This window comes from Girardinichthys multiradiatus, chromosome 5 (genome assembly GCF_021462225.1).
Source record: "Girardinichthys multiradiatus isolate DD_20200921_A chromosome 5, DD_fGirMul_XY1, whole genome shotgun sequence".
NCBI classification, from domain to species: Eukaryota; Metazoa; Chordata; class Actinopteri; order Cyprinodontiformes; family Goodeidae; genus Girardinichthys; species Girardinichthys multiradiatus.
Genome location: NC_061798.1, coordinates 7024575 through 7048101, shown reverse-complemented (window position 1 = coordinate 7048101; position 23527 = coordinate 7024575). Strand labels below are relative to the sequence as shown.

Here is a 23527-nt window from a genome sequence, read left to right as displayed (position 1 = left end):
AATGATCCATTAAAGACAAATAACACACAGTTGGTTAAACATCCATCTAATCCAGTTGCTGTAAATGTAGCTTCAGAACAAACAATAATGTCAATGACTAAATAGGACAGCAAACACAAACCTCGGGATAATTTAATAACAGGGCAGTCTTAAAAAGTAAAAAAATAAAAATTCAAATGTCTATTTTTCTAAATTCAACATATGAACATGGATATTACTACAACTGGATGTGACCAAGGTAAACGTGTTAGTTTGGTATTGAACCTGGAAACAAACAATTATTCAGATCATAGTAAAGGTACCTTTCTGAGCACAGATATACCAACAAATTAGAATCAGTTAAGTTTGAGACATAGAACTGTTCTTTGTTTTGTTTTTTTGTATTTATTCCTAGAAAAAAAGAGACTCAGATGAGTATCTGTTGATATATTTGCATTGCACTAATAAATAGATGAGATATATTTCTAGATCAATTGCTGTATAGGAATTACTGAGGAATATACTGAGGTTTTAAAAAGATTATATTTATTCTTTGATTCTAAAACTACAATTTGCCATTTTTAAATAATTAAATCACGATTGTAGACTGAGGAAAAAATTTTCACAAAATAAAACCTAATTGCCAATCTTTTCCATAAAAGTGAAGCGTGGCAAGTAGTTTGAGTAGTGCTGGTCCAATATCAGATAGTCATGGACCCCTATGAAAAGGAAAACAAGGAGGAGGACAAACAGAGGGACAGTGTGAAGAACAGGTCAGTCTGGTCTTCCTCCACAAGGAGGATAACTGGGTGTTAACACACCTGCTACCCTGTCTGGGAGGAGTCAGAAGTGTTTAGAGCTATACTGGCTCATGTGTCAAGAGTGTTTGTGTGTGTAAGAAGAACCAAAGACAGAAGAGAGATAAAGTGGGAAGCAGTAAGGTAGACACAGACAAACAAGCTTCATGACTGAGAGGGTGAAGTTTTTGTGGGATCTCCACCTTCTACACAATGTTAAAGCCAAAGGAGACCAAGGACAGCTCGCTGAAGGGCTCAAGCAAGATCAGCAAGTGAGTTTTTCCTTTTGATAATTATCAATGCATCCAGCAATGCATGATATACATGTATCCTGGTCATCCGCCCCATTCCTGTTGTTTTTCCAGAACATGGAATGTTTCATGTGTCTTTACTGTGCTGCTAGCTTCTTTCTAACAGTTTAAACTGTGCCTCCTCCCCAGTTACATAAAGCCTCTTTGGCAGAAACATTTAGGAAAGTCTGCTACACAGAATGTAGTGTCAAGTAAGTCTAGTGATGTCTAGGGGTGAGAAAGTTAGAGATTAATGTCATTGGTGCCTAGGTCAGGAGATCAACTGGCGCAAATAAAATGTTATATAAATAGAAGAGTATTTTTTAAGTATTATGTATCTTATCTGGCTTTGCAGATCCCCAGTGATTCTGACAGAGCATGTTTCTTTTAAAAACATAGTTAAGCCAAAAGTTATTCATACCCCTGTCAATTTTAGAATTTAATTTTGCCAATATGTTTCCTTTGACGGTAAAATTAACAATTTGGATTTTGCCCAGCCATGGTCCTGGCTTAAATCTGAAAGAGAATCTATGCAGGGATCTAAAGATTAGGGCATTTACAAGTGGGGTTTGATTGCTGTTTTGTCAATAAAGGCTTTTTCATATATTATTTACAAGAGTATACATATTTTTGACATTACAATGTTAAATGTAAGTAGAAAGTGTTTTTTTTTTTATTATGCCTTTGTCTTTTGGTCGTTTGGGAGACTTGTGTCATTTCCAATCAGAAACAAACTTTGTGGTTGAATGAAAATAATTGTATATCTAAATATAAATAAAGGTATGAAACTTCTTACCTAAGTTATGGACTGTGGCCAGCATAAATTGCTATAACGATGGTATCATTTTGAACAAGCACAGTTTAGTGTGCCAACTAAGAAATCTTATAATTGCCAGCACAAATGAACAAGTTTTAAAGTTTGTTCTTGTCTGATTTGAAAAAATCCTCACGATCAACTCACCTGAGTCTCTCCCCTGCTTATGCTGCTATATGATAAGGGCTGTGCCGCCTGTAACTCATCAGCTGGTTGATTCTAGTTTCCTTCATGTAATCCTTTTATAATTGGGGGAACTGTCAACATTGTTAGTGTTTTTATTAGTTTTTATCAGTGTATTTTACTGACGTCCCATCTATAATTTTTTAACAACACCTTGTGTCACTTTCTCTTTTTTAAATGGAAATAAGTGTACTGCAGATCTTTGTGTTGTGTTTTTTACTGTTATTTGGACATAGTGTGAGTCAGTGCGTATGCTTTCACACACAGGAAACTCCCTACAACATAAGCAACTGTTCTGCTACAAAGAATTCAGCTAAGATTACTGTAATGGTAAGCAGGTAGGAGTAAGGTGGAGTTGGTCTCTGGATCATTACCATTAACTGCTCTTATGTCACTCTTCTTCTTTGGGTTTTTTGGTAGACGGCAGAATTCATGGTTCCATGTATTATGGAAAGTCTTTCAGGTCCTGCAGCAGCAAAAGAGCCCCATCATACTGTTGTATGATGTCATTTTTCTGAAATGCAGTGTTAATTTTACGCCAAATGTAGTGGGACACACACCTTCCAAAAAGTTAAACTTTTAGTCTCGTCAGTCCACAGAGTATATTCCCAAAAGTCTTGGGGATCATCAAGATGTTTTCTGGAAAAATTTAGATAAGCTTTAATGTTCTTTGCTCAGCAAGGGTTTTCATTCCATGCAGGCCATTTTTGCCCAGTCTCCTTCTTATGGTGGAGGTATGAACATTGACCTTAACTGAAACAAGTGAGGCCTGCAGTTATTTGGATGTTGTAGTGGGGTCTGTTGTGACCTCTTGGATGAGTCGTCGCTGCGCTAGGCTGGCCACTCCTGGGAATGTTCACCACTGTTTTTTGCCATTTGTTGATAATAGCTCTCATTGTAGTTTGTTGGAGTCCCAAAGCTTTAGAAATGGCTTTAGAACCTTTTGTGGATGGATATATATCAATTTCTTTCTCATTTGTTCCTGCATTTCTTTGGATCTTTGCATGATGTCTAGCTTTTGAGGATCTTTTGGTCTACTTCACTTTGTCAGGCAGGTCCTATTAAGTGATTTCTTGTTTGAGAACAGGTGTGGCAGTATCAGGCCTGGGTGTGGCTGAAGAAAGTGAACTTGGGTGTGATAAACCCAAACAAGTGAAGAATATTATTTGGGAAAAATTATGTGAGTATATTGTATTTACACCTTTCAGGAGGGTTTTCACTCTTCCTGTATGGAAACAGGGAGATGGAATTGGAATGGATCTTCTTCAGAGCCTTTGATGTGATTGCTTCCTTTGAGCAACTGTGGTCAGTCAGTAGGTTGTCGGTCCCGATGTCACCAGCAACTGGAGGACTTGCTGGTCAAGTGTGAGGACAGCCATCCAGCTAAAGAACGAAATCATTAGGACGTATGTGAGGCAACTAAATCTGGTTCTGAAGGGCCAAATGGGCTGCAGCTTTAATGAATGAAGAAAAGGTTATATGTGGGCTTTGAAAGAATTTATGGTCACACAGAAGAACTTTTTGTTGACCTCAACAAGGCTTTGACAAACAGCTGGCCACTACAGAAGTGGAAAGCAAGGCTTGTCTGGGGGTGGTGACCTGGATTAAGGACATTGTGAAGAAGTGAAAAGAACAATTTGAGGATCTCTATTGGAACCATGTCCACCACTGAGGAGAAAGAGACTGAAGACACAACAAAAATGCAAGTCTCTTACCTCTGCATAGGTTGTCATGACAGTTAAAAGCTTCCTGGTGACTTTGTTGTCTGGGGTAGAAGATGTTTAAGGTTCTGGATATTGTTGGTAGACACACATCTTTGGGATCATATAGATGGCTGGAAAGATGTCTGTAGAGTTGCAGACCACAATCTGGGTTCAATTTTTAAAAAGGGGCAAGGCAACATGTTTCAACTGCTTGGGAAATTACTGGCTAGCCTTCCAAGGAAAGGTGACTCCATATTGTTGAAAGGTAAATTCCAATGAATTTATAAACTTTAGAAGCTGGAGGGGGTGTTTGCTTTCACTTGAATTGTGCAACACTTCTTCAAATATTTCTTCTTACAGAGTTGTATCTCATGGATTTTGACATGTACAAACCAAGATTTTCTGCAGCAATATGTGGGGCTGTTTGTGTCGCTGTTGCTAATAGATATGATCCAGGCCCTTTATAAACAAAGCAAGAATTGTTTATCCTATACTGTTTATGTGTGGCTTATAAGATATACAAGTGTCTGGAATACATTTTCTCCCAAGAGTAATTGGACTCAGCATTTGGAATTCTGGAAGGTAGTCTATTCATCTGACTGAGACTCTAAGCAGAGCTGCTGCTCTTTTGCATTGAACTAGCTGAGTTGGTCAGGGCTCGTATAAAAATGCTTTCTAATTGCTTCGCCTTGGAGAGGTGTGGCCATAAGAAGACCCTGGGGAAGACCCAAAACCAGATCACAGGTTTAGATATCCTTTATGGGTTGGGAACGCCTCTGATTCTCTTTGTTTATAGCTGCTTTGGTGTAAAGGTCAACTGGTGGAAAGGTGTTCAATGGATTAGTCAGAGTGTAGAATGCAGTCTTTTTATACAGTATCCACAAAGCAAGCACATGCCCATGATATTGTCTACTTGATGTGGCTGAAAGATAAATAAAGTCATACTATCTTTAAAAGTCTGCTTTGGTAAAAGAACAGTGTCACAATCCTGAAATGTTCGGGGTTTGATTTTTTTTTGTGTGTGCATTTTGACCATTTCTTTGCTGTTTATTATATTGTTAAGGTCTTGTCTTCTTCAGTTCCTTCCCTGTGCTCATTATTGTTAGGTTTCCTCAATAGTTCATTCTTTTGTGTTTTATTCTAGTGTTCCTCATGCATCTAGAGTTATTTCCTATTAGATTTCTGTTAGGCTACGTTCACATGGCAGGCAAATGTGGCCTAATTCCAATTTTTTCACCTCCAAAAAAAATCTGAATTGTACCATATGTGGTACTAAGTTGCCTACATATCTGGTGGGTTTTAAATCGTCCACAGTCTGAATGGTCATGTCGCCTTTAATCTGACTTTTATGTCATTGTCCTGGCTCTGACTATGCATCTACACAGACTTCTGTCAAGGTGTGTGGAGGCGAGGACCAAAGCGCACAGAGGAGGATGGGAGGTGCATGGTCAGTTGAGATGTGATATTTAATAAAAATAGAGAAAAAGAAACTTACAGATGTAGGTAGACGTAGAACTACGGGATGCCAGCAGAGAATCTGGTGGAAAACAACAAAAACCAGAAGGCTTAAATGGTGAGGGAAGTGGAGTATGGACCAGTGAACTGGGAGAGGAGCTAATCAGAAGGAATCAGGAACAGCTGGTAGAACAGGGAGATCAAGCTGATCTTGATGAACTGAGCTTTTACTGTAACAAACTCTATGTGCTCTCTTTCAGACTGACCTTGAAAACTGGCTCAGAGTTTATCTGTTCTTTCTTTCTAGGTGAAACGACTAAAGGAGCTACATCCATTAACATTTACTTTTCCTTCCCATAGAAAGGACTCCTGGATCAGTGCTTCTTTGTTCTTTTTGTGTATCTCCTCTGTTCTCTCAAACCCCCAGTCGGTCGTGGCAGATGGCCGCTCACACTGAGCCTGGTTCTGCTGGAGGATTCTTCCTGTTAAAAGGGAGTTTTTCCTCTCCACTGTCGCTACATGCATGCTCAGTATGAGGGATTGCTGCAAAGTCAACGCCAGTGACTGTCCACTGTCTCTACATGCTCATCCAGGAGGAGTGAATGCTGCAAGTCTCTGACTCGATGCAATCTGCTGGGTTTCCTTAGATGGAAAAACATTTTATCCAATTTGAATAAATAACTGAAACTGACTGCACTGTGTAATAGTTAATTGGAATGTATGTACCCAACTTGAAATCTGTATGATTTGATTGAATTGACTTTGTGAAGTGCCTTAAGACGACATGTGTAGTGATAAATAAAATTGAATTGAATTGTTTTCATCTGAACCTGTGACTTGCTCCCTGCAGGTCCCAGGTGAGCAACTTGGCCTTGCTGGTTGCCAAGATGCAAACGAATGCAGACCAGGTAGAGAAAGACATCCTTAAATCAGAAGAGATGCTGGCTGTGGTAAGAAAAACCAGATGCACTACCACACATATTGATGGATAGAAGAACATCTGAAAGTCCTTTTATTGCAGCTTGTCATCAGTGTGTTTGCTCCAAAGATGCTGTTGAGATTTTGTTTTCTAGACCTCACGTTGTCTAACATAGATGTATCCACTTAACTTGCATGCATCATGTAAAACTGTAAAACACAACACATGTGGTCGCTTGTTTGGTAATGCCCCACTATTCAATGAACAGGTAATGACATAATTCCTATGTATTAGAAAGTATAGGAATACAAAAAATTCTTGCAATTGGATCTAACCCAGAGTTATCTGTTTTGTACTTTTACCAGGATGCTGAAAATGAAAAGAAAGCCCTCCCCTTTCAACATAAAAATGAGATATCGATCAAATTGACCGAGGCAGAGAACCTTCTGAAGGACCTGTTTCTGGATGTCGATACAGCCAAAAATCTCAAACACCTACAAGCCAAAGAGATCGAGAAAGAGTGAGAACATTGGATAAACATACTACGAACCGAGTTCCTGTTAAATGACAAAAACTGATATATAAAAATTTGGCTTCCGCCCTTATTGGCCTTTATAAATATATACAAGTTTATGCAAACACATTTCTAGCAAAAAATAAGGTGAAATCAAATCATTCAATGTACATCTTACTGTTTTCGCTTTATACATTTCCAGTATCATCCACCTTCACGAGCGATGGCTGAAGGACTGTGCCTTCTACAGAGACATCTATGACCAGATTGATGATGTGTCATTGATGCCCAGAATTAACTGGGGCCTTATTTTGAACCAGAAGCAAGTAGGTCCAGAGACACCATCTGAGCACTTCACAATCAAATCTACCTAAACACTGGAGTCTGATAGTGTTCCTTGAGTTTAAAGAAGTTGCTATTGAGATACTGTAGCCACTCTTCAACAGAGGCATCAGACAATGTTTTACCAGTTTTATTAACTGTGCTCCTCTCATGTCTTTGCCCACAGAAAGAGTTAAATGGAGAGGAGTACGGGCCCACCATGGTGGACCTGGAGAAGCAGATTGCTGCTCACAACATACTGCATAAAGAGATCATAGCTTACAGCTCACAGCTTTGTGTCGGCTCTGCTGGCAGCAAGGTCAGCATGTTCTTTTAAGCCATAAAACACTTAGAGCGCCTGGCAAGGTATTCATACATCTTGAACTTTTTCATATTTTCCTACATAACAGCCACAGAATGTATGTTATACGTCAACACAAAGTAGTGCTTAACTGTGAGATAGAAAAGCATGTTTTTTTTTTGTTTGTTTTTTACAAACAAACATCTGAAAAGAGACTGAAATATTTGGAATTCTCTTTTGCAAAATAAATCAAGGTCAATTGTATTTGCATTGAGTGTAAATATTAACAAGTCTTGCCACAGATTCTCGATTGGACTCAGGTCTCTAACTGGACCATTTTAACACAGGACAATCCCTTAGATACAGTTCCTTCTCAAAATATTAGCATATTGTGATAAAGTTCATTATTTTCCATAATGTCATGATGAAAATTTAACATTCATATATTTTAGATTCATTGCACACTAACTGAAATATTTCAGGTCTTTTATTGTCTTAATACGGATGATTTTGGCATACAGCTCATGAAAACCCAAAATTCCTATCTCACAAAATTAGCATATTTCATCCGACCAATAAAAGAAAAGTGTTTTTAATACAAACAACGTCAACCTTCAAATAATCATGTACAGTTATGCACTCAATACTTGGTCGGGAATCCTTTTGCAGAAATGACTGCTTCAATGCGGCGTGGCATGGAGGCAATCAGCCTGTGGCACTGCTGAGGTCTTATGGAGGCCCAGGATGCTTCGATAGCGGCCTTTAGCTCATCCAGAGTGTTGGGTCTTGAGTCTCTCAACGTTCTCTTCACAATATCCCACAGATTCTCTATGGGGTTCAGGTCAGGAGAGTTGGCAGGCCAATTGAGCACAGTGATACCATGGTCAGTAAACCATTTACCAGTGGTTTTGGCACTGTGAGCAGGTGCCAGGTCGTGCTGAAAAATGAAATCTTCATCTCCATAAAGCTTTTCAGCAGATGGAAGCATGAAGTGCTCCAAAATCTCCTGATAGCTAGCTGCATTGACCCTGCCCTTGATAAAACACAGTGGACCAACACCAGCAGCTGACACGGCACCCCAGACCATCACTGACTGTGGGTACTTGACACTGGACTTCTGGCATTTTGACATTTCCTTCTCCCCAGTCTTCCTCCAGACTCTGGCACCTTGATTTCCGAATGACAAGCAGAATTTGCTTTCATCCGAAAAAAGTACTTTGGACCACTGAGCAAGAGTCCAGTGCTGCTTCTCTGTAGCCCAGGTCAGGCGCTTCTGCTGCTTTTTCCGGTTCAAACGTGGTTTGACCTGGGGAATGCGGCACCTGTAGCCCATTTCCTGTACACGCCTGTGCACGGTGGCTCTGGATGTTTCTACTCCAGACTCAGTCCACTGCTTCCGCAGGTCCCCCAAGGTCTGGAATCGGCCCTTCTCCACAATCTTCCTCAGGGTCCGGTCACCTCTTCTCGTTGTGCAGCGTTTTCTGCCACACTTTTTCCTTCCCACAGACTTCCCACTGAGGTGCCTTGATACAGCACTCTGGGAACAGCCTATTCGTTCAGAAATTTCTTTCTGTCTTACCCTCTTGCTTGAGTGTGTCAATAGTGGCCTTCTGGACAGCAGTCAGGTCGGCAGTCTTACCCATGATTGGGGTTTTGAGTGATGAACCAGGCTGGGAGTTTTAAAGGCCTCAGGAATCTTTTGCAGGTGTTTAGAGTTAACTCGTTGATTCAGATGATTAGGTTCATAGCTCGTTTAGAGACCCTTTTAATGATATGCTAATTTTGTGAGATAGGAATTTTGGGTTTTCATGAGCTGTATGCCAAAATCATCCGTATTAAGACAATAAAAGACCTGAAATATTTCAGTTAGTGTGCAATGAATCTAAAATATATGAATGTTAAATTTTCATCATGACATTATGGAAAATAATGAACTTTATCACAATATGCTAATTTTTTGAGAAGGACCTGTAGTTTGTGACAAACTGCAAGCAGGACTTCTCATGAGTTTCTTTTAACAGCTTTCTTCAGGTTGCTCTACCATAAAAGCCAGGTTTGTGAAATCCATAATCAGATTTCTTACCTGAATTATGGATCTCCGCCGGCTCCTCCAGAGTTACCATGGATCTGCTGGCTGCTTCTCTGATTGTTCCTTTCCTTGCCTAGTCTCTATTACGTAACCCTAATTTTAAATGTTTCCCCAACCTTCTCTCTGACTTGTCTGCTGTGTTCCTTCATCTTCATGATGCTGTTTGTTTGCCTCAGATATTCTCTAACAAACAAGAGGCCTTCACAGAGCTGTTGGGTTTATACTGAGTTTTTTTCACTAATTAGAAGATGTCTAAAGGCAACTGGACCCACTATGGAATAAGCAGTAGAAAATGACTGACTGACTGACTGACTAAAGGCAATTGGTGGCACTGGATTTAATATAAAAGACCTTCAGATACATTAAAGTTTCTGATTGCAATGTGACAAAATGTGAAGTTCAAGGGGTATGAATACACTTGTCAAGTATTTTACATGAAGGCTATTTCATCCTTATCAGTAAAATCTTGGTACAGAGAATATATATTATATCTTAGTGCCTTATCTTTCAGGAGAAATACAATGCCTTTAAGAAACAATACAACAACCTGCTGGTAAGTTGTTTTTCATACAGGAACAGTTTTTCCTTTTTATTTGATACTTTAGGTTTGACTCATTGCCAGAGAATGTTAGTGAATATTTCCATAAATGTTATAAGTCTGTTCTTGGAGATCATTATTAATAAAAATGAAAACAAACGCAGTTTAACTTTGACGTTTTATTGTGTTTTCTTGATTTTTGTTTGTGAGGACAACTCCAAGTGGTGCCACCACTACCTGAGCAGCCTGTACAAGTATATGCTGGGCTGCAACAATGAGCTGAACTTCCTGGGAGAAGAACAGGAAAAGATCAGGAAGCAGGACTGGAGCGATCACATAGTGGATCCACCTCATATTCGTAGGCACTATGAGGTCAGGACGGATGTGATGCAGAAACCAAGATTTGGTTTTAATCTCCCTTTTTTCTATTGTGATGCTGTTTTGTTAAATTAATTAAATGAAAAAAAAAAACATTTTTAAACACCTGATGTCTGAGTGTGCAGACTTTTTATCTGCAGCTTATTTTCAGCATTATTAAACACTTAAAGTCTAGTTTGGCACATCTCAAAGAAATTAGAGCAGAGGAAGTTCAGCAGACGGGTCTTAGAGACCAGAACGAAACAAAACCTTTAAGGCAGAAGCCAGAGAAGCTGTTTACAATATTAGAACAGGGTTTGTGTCTTGAACATTGCTATGTGGACCTCTTGTTCTAGGATTGCAAATTAAGATTAAAAACTATTAAATGAGCATAATTTCGTGACTATACATATAAAAGCTTTGATTTATTCCCATTCAGAATTTTAAGAACAATGGTCTATTGTTCCACGAGAGTGAAGTGAACAGACTCCAGGATGAAGGTGAAAGGCTTATTGAACTAAATCACCCAGCCAGCGACACAATACAGGTACTAAAATGTGTCTTTAAAGATTTCACCAGGACCTACAGGGGTTGGACAATGAAACTGAAACACCTGTCATTTTAGTGTGGGAGGTTTCATGGCTAAATTGGACCAGCCTGGTAGCCAGTCTTCATTGATTGCACATTGCACCAGTAAGAGCAGAGTGTGAAGGTTCAATTAGCAGGGTGAGAACACAGTTTTGCTCAAAATATTGAAATGCACACAACATTATGGGTGACATACCAGAGTTCAAAAGAGGACAAATTGCTGGTGCACGTCTTTCTGGCGCATCTGTGACCAAGACAGCAAGTCTTTGTGATCTATCAAGAGCCACGGTATCCAGGGTAATGTCAGCATACCACCAAGAAGGACGAACCACATCCAACAGGATTAACTGTGGACGCAAGAGGAAGCTGTCTGAAAGGGATGTTTGGGTGCTAACCTGGATTGTATCCAAAAAACATAAAACCACGGCAGAATTAAATGTGCACCTCAACTCTCCTGTTTCCACCAGAACTGTCCGTCGGGAGCTCCACAGGGTCAATATACATGGCCGGGCTGCTATAGCCAAACCTGTGGTCACTCGTGCCAATGCCAAACGTCGGTTTCAATGGTGCAAGGAGCGCAAATCTTGGGCTGTGGACAATGTGAAACATGTATTGTTCTCTGATGAGTCCACCTTTACTGTTTTCCCCACATCCAGGAGAGTTACGGTGTGGAGAAGCCCCAAAGAAGCGTACCACCCAGACTGTTGCATGCCCAGAGTGAAGCATGGGGGTGGATCAGTGATGGTTTGGGCTGCCATATCATGGCATTCCCTTGGCCCAATACTTGTGCTAGATGGGCACGTCACTGCCAAGGACTACCGAACCATTCTTGAGGACCATGTGCATCCAATGGTTCAAACATTGTATCCTGAAGGCGGTGCCGTGTATCAGGATGACAATGCACCAATACACACAGCAAGACTGGTGAAAGATTGGTTGATGAACATGAAAGTGAAGTTGAACATCTCCCATGGCCTGCACAGTCACCAGATCTAAATATTATTGAGCCACTTTGGGGTGTTTTGGAGGAGCGAGTCAGGAAACGTTTTCCTCCACCAGTATCACGTAGTGACCTGGCCACTATCCTGCAAGAAGAATGGCTTAAAATCCCTCTGACCACTGTGCAGGACTTGTATATGTCATTCCCAAGACGAATTGACGCTGTATTGGCCGCAAAAGGAGGCCCTACACCATACTAATAAATTATTGTGGTCTAAAACCAGGTGTTTCAGTTTCATTGTCCAACCCCTGTATATTGTTGGTTGAATATACAGTATATTAAATGCAGGTTAATTCTTTACTTTAAGGCCCAAATAGATGCTGTAAGAAATGAGTGGCAGAAGTTCCTTAATCTCTGCATTTGTCAGGAAACACATCTGGACAATGTGGAGGAATTCAAAAAGGTAGGCAAAAATATTAAAAATAAGTAACAGGAAGATATGACGCTACATGGACATGTTTGAACATATTTTCTAGTGGTCCAACATGTTTGTACTGTTTTCCAGTACCAAATGGACTCTGAGCAGCTGTCAGAGACTCTGACTCAACTCAACAGCACCCTGGACCCAAAGTCTGTCGGCAAGAAGAGTAACTCAGAGACACTTTTGCAGCTGGAGGTAAGAGAAAAACAAGAAGGTAGAGGGAGGGAATATACAGGTGAAAAACAGAGAAGTTCAGAGCAGGGTTCTTCAACTCGAGTTCTCGGATATACCATCCGGCAATGCTGAGATGCATCCCTGTTCCAACACATCTGATTCAAATGGTTGAATTATCTCAACATCTCATCAACTTCTGCACAGACCAGGTAATGAGCCATTTATTTGATTCAGGTGTGTTGGGACAGGGATGCATCTGTAGGACAGTGGCTTCTAAGGGCTGGAGTTGGAATCACTGATTAAGACCGCTGAGCTGCATCTTTTTTCCAATGAGGTAAAAAGAAACAAACACTTCCTTCTGGAACAGTTCCAAAAAGCCAAGTTTCAGTATACAACAATGAGGTCATGGTTTTATGGTTGTTTTGGTGGATCTAATTTCTATTGTCAAGACTACAAAACACCAAAAGATAATGTATGATTTATGGTTTTCAAAATATCAGGTATTGTAAAACACCTGGTAATGTGGTCATGTAAAAACTGAAACAATTAAGGCAATTTGACATTGGGAACATCATTATCATCGTAGTTTGCGATTTTTGTACAATTCATTAGGAGCCATTGTTGTTTCAGAGTGCTTTTATCCATCTAAATGGGTTTCCTTTCAATTGGTACACTTGATAAAACACAGAGTTCTGATGGAGTTGGACCCAAGCACAGACAAGAGAACATGAGTCTTGTTTTGAAAGAACATGCAAAAGACAAGGAACAGGCACAAGAGAAACTGCAGGTAAATAACAATAAACAACAAAGCAGCGGTAAACAGGAGGACCACCAAACCAGCATGGCAGGTAACAAAAGAGCTGTCGAAGAGGTAAAGAAACTGACTGGCTTATATCGACTGATAAAGTGATCAGCGACATGGACACCAGATGATGCTTATCATCTGTATGCAGTATGCAGTTCAGCTGAGTGAGGACCTGAACTGAGGAGATGAAGGAAAATGACTAAAGCACATGGAAATGAACACACAGGGATCTAAAAGGATCTTACTAAACCAAAAGCTAAATGTCAACACTAAAATCTCAAAACAAAAGAGTAAAGCAGCAAAGTATGTAACACCAAAACTAACAAAAAAAAACAAAAAAAAAAACAATCACAACCCAAAATGATCAAAAGATAGAACTCTGGTTACTAACAAAACACAAAGTCTCATGGAGACCTTCAGGGTGGTTACCAGGTTTAAGGGCCCAAAAACATAAACAAAAAACAATCTGAAACTGGGTCAGTGGATGGGGCTTTGTAAGAAGGCCTACAAAAAAGAAGTCTGGACCCTGATGAGGCACAGTGTTCTTGCAGATAACCCGGGGGCTGCCCGATCCAGCGAAAGAGGTCTGGAGGCCAGCGATGGAGCTGCAGAGGCCAGCAACGGAGCAGCTGTGGGGTTTGACCTAGAGTTTAAGCAGGAGAGCTACTTTTTAGGTGAAACCAACAAAAAAGCTCTGGAGGCCTGCCCAGGGGCCATAGGATCCTAGATAGGTGAAAGTCAGCCATGTAACATCTCTGGCTGATGTGGAAGACACAGGGGGTGGCAAAGACTCACTTGTGGAATTCCTGAAGGAACCATGACTTGAGGTGCAGGAGAACCATTCTAGGTATCCTCCGAGAACTTGGGCACAATTACTAGAGGCTGAGTTATCAGGGCTTCCCTCATTGGAAAACTTGGAGACAAGAACTTCAGATGGAGCCAGAACCTCCAGGGGCCCCTTGTTGGACAAGAGCAACAAGAATTTGGAGATAATCACTTTAAGGCTTCAGGTGTGGCCAGGAGGGAGAACATATCTCTGGGGGCAGAGATTATGATGCCAATGACAAAGGTAATGATGGAGACTCTACAGAAGAGGTTGATTCTGAAGGTGGTGCTGAAGATGGTGCCTGATGCTTCAGGCCATGGTTCCTCAGCTGAAGGCGAAGATGCTGTTGCAGGAGGGGAGGATGCTGCACAGTGGATGTTGAGCTGGATGAGCTCTGAGGGGTTAAAATTGGCCAAACGAACGAGAGGCAGCAAATATCCTAATTCTAAAGCCATGTTAAATTTTTAAAAATTACCTACAGTTGGTGTGTTTGAGTTAGATTTACTGTATTATAAAAAGTACATTTGATCTTAAAGAAGGGTTGTCTCATCACAGGCCTGTATATTTATATGCATTTTTAGCCTTTGGTACCATTGTAACACTGTATTATGTCAGTTTCAGCTAAGCTTAGCATTGTAGTCCACATGGATAAGCTTGAATAGCTCTAGAGACCTCAAGAAATCTAAAGACCTCATCAGTAAGCAATGATGAAGACCAATCAGTGAGCATTTACTGAAGAATACATTACATAAATAATTCCCACCATTTTTTTATATAAGATATTTGATCAAACACATTTCCATTTCCACACATTTCTATAGCTAAGGACCTTTTTTCTGCAAATGAAAAATTAAAATGTATGGGAATTTATAAGGCCTCTGAGTGGAGGTCCAGGAGTGTCACAGTGGGGTTTTGGAGTGGACCGAAGCGCAGACAAGAGCTTGGAAGCAGCATTTCAAAAAGGCAGTCTCAGCTTTAATCAAAAAAGTCAAAACGTAACAAAAACACTGCAGGTACTGAACAGGGTCGAGATCCAAACACTTACATTACAGACACTGCAGGAACATGGAGACTCAAGGCAGGGACAAGGATAAAGGGTCGAGTTGTAACGCAAGGAACCCACAAAAACATAATGAAACAAACCAACTAATATGCAGAGAGAAAACAAAGGCAGGTAATCAAAGGAACTAAGGACAGGTGAGGCAAGGAGGCAGGAAGGCAGAGGGAACAGGTGAACCTAATACAAGTAATTAACAAGACACCGAGCAGATCTAAAACAAAACTATAAAACAAAGATAAAAATAAAGCATAAGAATCAGGGATAAACATGAACTGAAGGAAACTAAGAAACTGAAGGGAACATAAGAAACACCAAATCTAAGAACGAACAAGAAACCCATAAAGCAAACCAGATTACAGAGTAATGAAACCTAACACCACACAGACTGAACAGACAGGAAGGGAAGCAGAGAACACAAGGACTAGGATGTAAACAAACAAAATGTAAACAATAAGTAAACACAACCTAACCAGAGGGGCTGGAGAAATATGATAATTAGTAAACAAAAAAAAACACAGAGTCCAAAATGTCACATCCTGACAAGGAGGTATTTGCAGAGGAGATGAGGAACCAAACTCCTCCTTTCCTCAAACTGCTATCTCATCTTCAGTGACCACAATCCCAGTCTATACTGACCATACCTTTTTAGCATTTATTAGTAGGAGTCAACACATGCGTTTCCTATCTGTCCAAATGAGTAACTGCACACTACTATGGAGAAACCCAGCAGATGGCAGCAGGATGTAACACCTCAGCCCTTAAGACAGCTCTGCTCTGAGCCCTAACTAATAGCAATGAAGAGAAAGCCATCCTTCTGTCACAGGAGGATCTCAAGACTTTACTGCAGACTTTCCCGCAGATGGTTAAAATTTCTCTTAAATAAGTTAATAATTAAAATAAGTGCCACCAGTTATTCAGTTAACAGTCATTCTTAATGCATCCACCAGTAAATATACACTGCTCAAAAAAATAAATGGAACACTCAAATAAAACATCCTAGATATGAATGAATGAAATATTCTCATTGAATACATTGTTCTGTACAAAGTTCAATGTGCTGACAACAAAATCACACCAAAATCATCAATGGAAATCAAATTTATTAACCAATGGAGGCCTGGATTTGGTGTATCACACAAAATTAAAGTTGAAAAACACACTACAGGCTGATCCAACTTTGATGTAATGTCCTTAAAACAAGTCAAAATGAGGCTCAGTATTGTGTGAGGCCTCCATGTGCCTGTATGACCTCCCTACAACGTCTGGACATGCTCTTGATGAGACGATGGATGATCTCCTGAGGAATCTCCTCCCAGACCTGGACTAAAGTATCCGCCAACTCCTGGACAGTCTGTGGTGCAACGTGACGTTGGTGGATGGAACGAGACATGATGTCCCAGATGTGCTCAATCGAATTCAGGTCTGGGGAACGGGCGGGCCAGTACATAGCTTCAATGTCTTCATCTTTCAGGAACTACTGACACACTCCAGCCACATGAGGTCTAGCATTGTCCTGCCAAGGACTACCGAACCATTCTTGAGGACCATGTGCATCCAATGGTTCAAACATTGTATCCTGAAGGCGGTGCCGTGTATCAGGATGACAATGCACCAATATACACAGCAAGACTGGTGAAAGATTGGTTGATGAACATGAAAGTGAAGTTGAACATCTCCCATGGCCTGCACAGTCACCAGATCTAAATATTATTGAGCCACTTTGGGGTGTTTTGGAGGAACCCAGGGCCAACCACACCAGCATATGGTCTCACAAGGGGTTTGAGGATCTCATCTCGGTACCTAATGGCAGTCAGGCTACCTCTGGCGAGCACATGGAGGGCCATGCGGCCCTCCAAAGAAATGCCACCCCACACCATTACTGACCCACTGCCAAACTGGTCATGCTGAAGGATGTTGCAGGCAGCAGATCACTCTCCACGGTGTCTCCAGACTCTGTCACGTCTGTCACATGTGCTCAGTGTGAACCTGCTTTCATCTGTGAAGAGCTCAGGGCGCCAGTGGCAAATTTGCCAATCCTGGTGTTCTCTGACAAATGCCAAGCGTCTTGCACGGTGTTGAGCTGTGAGCACAACCCCTATTTGTGGACATCGGGCCCTCATACCATCCTCATGGAGTCGGTTTCTAACCGTTTGTGCAGACACATGCACATTAGTGACCTGCTGGAGGTCATTTTGCAGGGCTCTGGCAGTGCTCCTCCTGTTCCTCCTTGCACAAAGGTGGAGGTAGCGGTCCTGCTGCTGGGTTGTTGCCCTCCTACGGCCTCCTCCACGTCTCCTGGTGTACTGGCCTGTCTCCTGGTAGCGCCTCCAGGCTCTGGACACTACGCTGACAGACACAGCAAACATTCTTGCCACAGCTCACATTGATGTGCCATCCTGGATGAGCTGCACTACCTGAGCCACTTGTGTGGGTTGTAGAGTCCGTCTCATGCTACCACGAGTGTGAAAGCACCACCAACATTCAAAAGTGACCAAAACATCAGCCAGAAAGCATCGGTACTGAGAAGTGGTCTGTTGTCCCCACCTGCAGAACCACTCCTTTATTGAGTGTGTCTTGCTAATAACCAAAGATTTTCCCCTGTTGTCTATTACATTTGCACAACAACATGTGAAATTGATTGTCAATCAGTGTTGCTTCCTAAGTGGACAGTTTGATTTCACAGAAGTTTGATTTACTTGGATATTATTGTGTTGTTTAAGTGTTCCATTTATTTTTTTGAGCAGTGTATATAAATAATGTTTTGACTTTGCTTTTAACCAGGGAGAGGAAAATAGTGTACAGAACTGTGAGCGGCTACTGACCGACCTGAGGAGACGAAGTGCAACCATCTATCCTCTGAAGCTGCGTCGTATTTCCTCCACCAGGCCCATAGCAGTGGAGTCCCTGTGTAACTGGGAAACTGACCAGGTGGAACATGTATTATTGTGAAATGTTTATTTAACACAATAGAGAGAAAATTGTCTGTTTCTTGAGATTCTTTCGGCGATTGTTCTGTCTGATTATTATTTTCAGATCTTATTGGACAATAATTTAACTTTATTTTTCCATCATTAGACTTCACTGGCTAGAGGGGAAAAGGTTACCCTGAAGTCTTTCTCTGACAACGAGAACTGGGATGTTATCTCAGCTGATGGAGCAAAAAAAACCTTCCCAGGAGTTTGCTTCCTGATCCCACCTCCTGATCCTGATGCCATTGATAAAGTAGAGCTGTAAGTAATGGAAAGCTGCCCGGTATTCAAAGAACAGTTTTGATTGGTAAAAAAATATCATACTTACCCGCTCCACTCTCTTTGCGCTTGTCTTCAGTTTGGGCAATGAGCTGGCAGACATCAAGAAAAGGAGAGCAGCTCTGGCAGCATCCCTGAAGAATCACAAATTAGATGTTCCTAAAGTTCAACAGTCAGGTATTTGTCTTTCAATTCTTCACCATCCTGATTCAGATCTGTAAGCCATGTCTCAGGTTCCATGGCTACATACAGTCAGATCAGTTAGGATAACTTCACTGTTTCTTCACTCAGCTCCAGTTTCTTCAGCGACACCAAACCCCAAAGTAGCCACCCTGTCTCTGCAGCTGGACCAGCTGGACACTTACCTGGCCAATACAGAGGAGCGCATGCTGAGCCAACTGCGAACACCAGTGAGCCGCAGCGATCCAGCTGGAGATCTGGCCAAGAAGCTGAAAGCGCAGGAGGTGAGCCGACACAAACACTGACGGTTACATAGGGGAATTCTCAGAAGGCATTTGCTCTTTTTAGAGTTCAAATTAGTGCATTGAGGAAAAAAAGTGGCTTTGTGTTCATACATTTTTTCACTCTCATTTTATACCATGTTGATGCAGACTGTGACATTTAATTCCACATATAATACAGGTGCATCGCCATAATGTGAAATATTCTTAAATGTTTATTCATTTCAATAATTTTATTTAAAAAGTGAACTTTTTTTTTTACTCAAAAATATATTTATTGAGTTTCACAAACTTAAAAAAACAGTGCTTAACCTATTAATGCCCTCAAGGACCCCAAAAAGACCCGCTATTGGGTTTGGGTCCAGCTTGACACTGAATACAAAAAATATTGTATAAATACAGGGGTTGGACAATGAAACACCTGTCATTTTAGTGTGGGAGGTTTCATGGCTAAATTGGACCAGCCTGGTAGCCAGTCTTCATTGATTGCACATTGCACCAGTAAGAGCAGAGTGTGAAGGTTCAATTAGCAGGGTAAGAGCACAGTTTTGCTCAAAATATTGAAATGCACACAACATTATGGGTGACATACCAGAGTTCAAAAGAGGACAAATTGTTGGTGCACGTCTTGCTGGCGCATCTGTGACCAAGACAGCAAGTCTTTGTGATGTATCAAGAGCCACGGTATCCAGGGTAATGTCAGCATACCCCCAAGAAGGACGAACCACATCCAACAGGATTAACTGTGGACGCAAGAGGAAGCTGTCTGAAAGGGATGTTCGGGTGCTAACCCGGATTGTATCCAAAAAACATAAAACCACGGCTGCCCAAATCACGGCAGAATTAAATGTGCACCTCAACTCTCCTGTTTCCACCAGAACTGTCCGTCGGGAGCTCCACAGGGTCAATATACACGGCCGGGCTGCTATAGCCAAACCTTTGGTCACTCATGCCAATGCCAAACGTCGGTTTCAATGGTGCAAGGAGTGCAAATCTTGGCCTGTGGACAATGTGAAACATGTATTGTTCTCTGATGAGTCCACCTTTACTGTTTTCCCCACATCCGGGAGAGTTACGGTGTGGAGAAGCCCCAAAGAAGCGTACCACCCAGACTGTTGCATGTCCAGAGTGAAGCATGGGGGTGGATCAGTGATGGTTTGGGCTGCCATATCATGGCATTCCCTTGGCCCAATACTTGTGCTAGATGGGCGTGTCACTGCCAAGGACTACCGAACCATTCTTGAGGACCATGTGCATCCAATGGTTCAAACATTGTATCCTGAAGGCGGTGCCGTGTATCAGGATGACAATGCACCAATATACACAGCAAGACTGGTGAAAGATTGGTTGATGAACATGAAAGTGAAGTTGAACATCTCCCATGGCCTGCACAGTCACCAGATCTAAATATTATTGAGCCACTTTGGGGTGTTTTGGAGGAGCGAGTCAGGAAACGTTTTCCTCCACCAGTATCACGTAGTGACCTGGCCACTATCCTGCAAGAAGAATGGCTTAAAATCCCTCTGACCACTGTGCAGGACGTGTATATGTCATTCCCAAGACGAATTGACGCTGTATTGGCCGCAAAAGGAGGCCCTACACCATACTAATAAATTATTGTGGTCTAAAACCAGGTGTCTCAGTTTCATTGTCCAACCCCTGTATTTCCTTCCATAGTTATTGAGGTGAGGACAAGAAAAAAAACTTATGGTAGAGAGACACCTTTGTAAGGTTACATCTGGTACACAGTGGGCTAACAGTAGAATACATAGAAGGCAATTTGACCTTGAATATATGGGTCCTATGTACCACCTTAAACTGGATTAACCAATGTTGAGCACACAGTTAGGATGAATTAACCAGTTTAAGAGCAGAGACCCATGTATCATCAGATATAGGGATACCTAGATCTTCTTCCCAATCCATCGTAAATTTATCCATCTAAGGGTTTTTAAGCTCCAACATGATGTTATACAATTTCGAGATAAGACCTTTCTTTAATCGGTTTAATAACATAATTTTGTCGATTGTTTCTGTGCAAGTAGAGAATTTAGACAACTGCAAAGTAATAAAATGCTGTATTTGAAGATAACAGTAAAAGTCAGAACTCAGGAGATCAAATTTTTCTTTCAGCAGTGTAAATAATACCATAGTATCATCTATAAACAAATCTCTAAAACAAAAGATACCACTTCTGGATCACGCTGAAAGCCTGGATCTATAAATGATGGTTTAAAAAGGTGATTTGTGGTGATAGGGCTCCAGACAGAGAAACTGCAGAGACCAAACTGTCTCCTAAAATGCATCCATACTTTCAATGAATGTCTAACCATAGGGTTATTAAATGATCCAACGGAATGTAAGGGTAAAGCAGAGCTGGCGAGAGCCAAACGAATGAGGTTGTTATATAGGTTTAGCCCTAGTGCAACCCAGTCAGGACAATCAGGGTGGTAATGACAAAAGGAGCAATGAACAAGATTTTTCAAGTTTGATGCCCAGTAATAAAAACTGAAATTTGGCAGCACGAGCCTGCCTTGCAGTTTAGTTTTTTGTAAATGCGTTTTATAAAAGGCGAAGTCGCTTACCCTGCCATATATATGACAATATGAGTCCAGCTGCTGAAAGAAGTTTGAAAAATGTACATAAATTTAGGCAATATAACTATTTTAACAGAATTTACCAGGAACACGGATAGGGGTGACCATTTTGACAGTGATTGCTTGATCTGATTAAATAGTACAGTAAAGTTTTCTTTAAATAAGTCTTTATATTTTCTGGTGACTGTGACTCCTGCATAGGTAAACTTGTTTGATACCACTATAAAGGTAAAGTTAGTGAAATCTTAGGTCCGTTCTGCATCATTAATAGGGAAAAGTTAGCTCTTACTAATGTTCAACATATAACCTGAAAAACTGCCGAATTGACTGAGTAGTGCTAGACCCGAGGGAAGCAATTGGGGTGGATTGGAAACATAAAGCAGGAGGTCATCTGCATAAAGGGAGGATATGTGCTCTGCACCTCCTCTCAAAATACTAGATGTACCTTTGCAACGGAATAAAATACACAGCTAACAGATGAGAGTCACTGACTTCCTCCACAAGATGAGCAAGACATAAAAATTAATTGCTATTAAAGCTGGCTACACAGTGCTGTATCCAAGAATGTTAATAGAAAGATTAGTGAAAGTAAAAGTTGTTGTAGGAAAAGGTGCTGTCATGACCCAGCTCAGCCATGGAAAAGGGGAAATAACATGAAAGAAGATGGAGGTGTAGTTTTTTATTTTTCAAAATGTTCATGTCACACACTGGATTTCCTTCTCCAATCAGGAGTGCTAATTACATAATCTGATTCATTCAACTGCTCACAAACCTAATAAGGACCAGAATATTTTACATCAAGAGCAGACCCAAAAACCGGCAACCATGCCAAAACCTTGTCATCAACCTGAAAGTGAAGGGTAAAAGCAAATTGATTATAACATTTCTTGATTGATTTTTGAGAATCACAGAGGAACTATCTCGCAACAGCACATGAACAATGTAGTCGCTCACAAAATGTGGAGACGAAATCCAAAATGTTATGTAGAGAGAAAGTGTCTGAGTCTAAAAGTTTCTCTTTGAAAACCTTTAGTGGACTATGAAGTGTAAGCCCAAACATTAACTTAGCCAGATTAAATCCTGCGGATTCTTGGGTGGCCTCCTGAACAGCAAGCTGCAGAAAAGGTATGCCTTTATCCCAGCTTTTCTCAACGTCAAAGCAGTATTTTCACAGCTTAGACTTTAACGTCTGATGCCAGTGCTCTAAAGCACCTTGTTATGGTTTGCAAGATATAGGACCCCAGAATGCAGACGAGCAGGCAGCGTGATGGTAAGTGGAAAAAAAAGGTTTAATAACAAAAAACTCACTCACTACAGGAGGCAGGAACAAAACAAACGGGCAGGCAAGACAGGCATGGCATGATCAAAAAACAAGACTTGAGCATGAAATGTTTCCGCGACGACTAACTGAACAGGTGTGTATATATGGAGTTAAAACCAGGTGGAGCAAGGAGACAGATTAACTTTTTAGCAGGTGAACCGAACAAATTTAATTGACAGACAGAACAAAACGTGGCTGCAGTAAAAACAAAGACTCTAATATACAAACAAAACCAAACTTGACAAAACATGAACAAGACTAAAGCATGACCAGAAAAATAATAAACAAAAGCATGATTCAAAACTTGAGCAGTGAAAAACATATAAGGAAAAAACCTGAAACCAAAAAACCCCAAATCATAACACACCTTGTGACTATTATCTTGGGATGATAAGCGCTGGAAACAGCACACTGTATGTCTAATTCTTTGAGAACTTGTTTAAAGAGTTTTGACTGGAAATCTGTACCTTGATCTGTCTGTATGATTTTAGGGAGGCCAAATGTTGAGAAAATCCTAATTATTGCTTTATTAACTCAGTGGGATTGCCTCAGGGTAACTTGTTAAAGGGCAGAACTAACACAGTCTATAATAACGTGTTCAAATGTTCCCCCACAGCAGATATTGGGTGAAATGGAAAAAGTTTTTTGTCTGGTTAGGTTTATCAGCTACCTGTCAAATATGACAACTATGACAAAATTGAGCCACATCTGATCTTAACCCAGGCCAGTAGGCATGTTTTATGATGAGCTGATACATTTTGATTAC

The 23527-nt window shown here is 40.9% G+C and overlaps 1 protein-coding gene across 1 annotated transcript in view; it reads left to right on the top strand.

Moving 5' to 3' along the window:
- Positions 1–989: 989 nt before the first annotated feature.
- Positions 990–23527, top strand: part of LOC124868063 (envoplakin-like) — a 35325-nt gene continuing 12787 nt past the window's right edge. The window contains exons 1-14 of the mRNA XM_047364861.1: positions 990–1048; positions 6072–6171; positions 6506–6660; positions 6857–6980; positions 7163–7294; positions 9877–9918; positions 10114–10275; positions 10700–10807; positions 12156–12251; positions 12354–12464; positions 17916–18062; positions 18210–18364; positions 18462–18559; positions 18674–18846. Of these exons, the coding sequence (XP_047220817.1) occupies positions 990–1048; positions 6072–6171; positions 6506–6660; positions 6857–6980; positions 7163–7294; positions 9877–9918; positions 10114–10275; positions 10700–10807; positions 12156–12251; positions 12354–12464; positions 17916–18062; positions 18210–18364; positions 18462–18559; positions 18674–18846 (1662 nt within the window). The remainder of the gene's footprint in view (positions 1049–6071; positions 6172–6505; positions 6661–6856; positions 6981–7162; positions 7295–9876; positions 9919–10113; positions 10276–10699; positions 10808–12155; positions 12252–12353; positions 12465–17915; positions 18063–18209; positions 18365–18461; positions 18560–18673; positions 18847–23527) is intronic.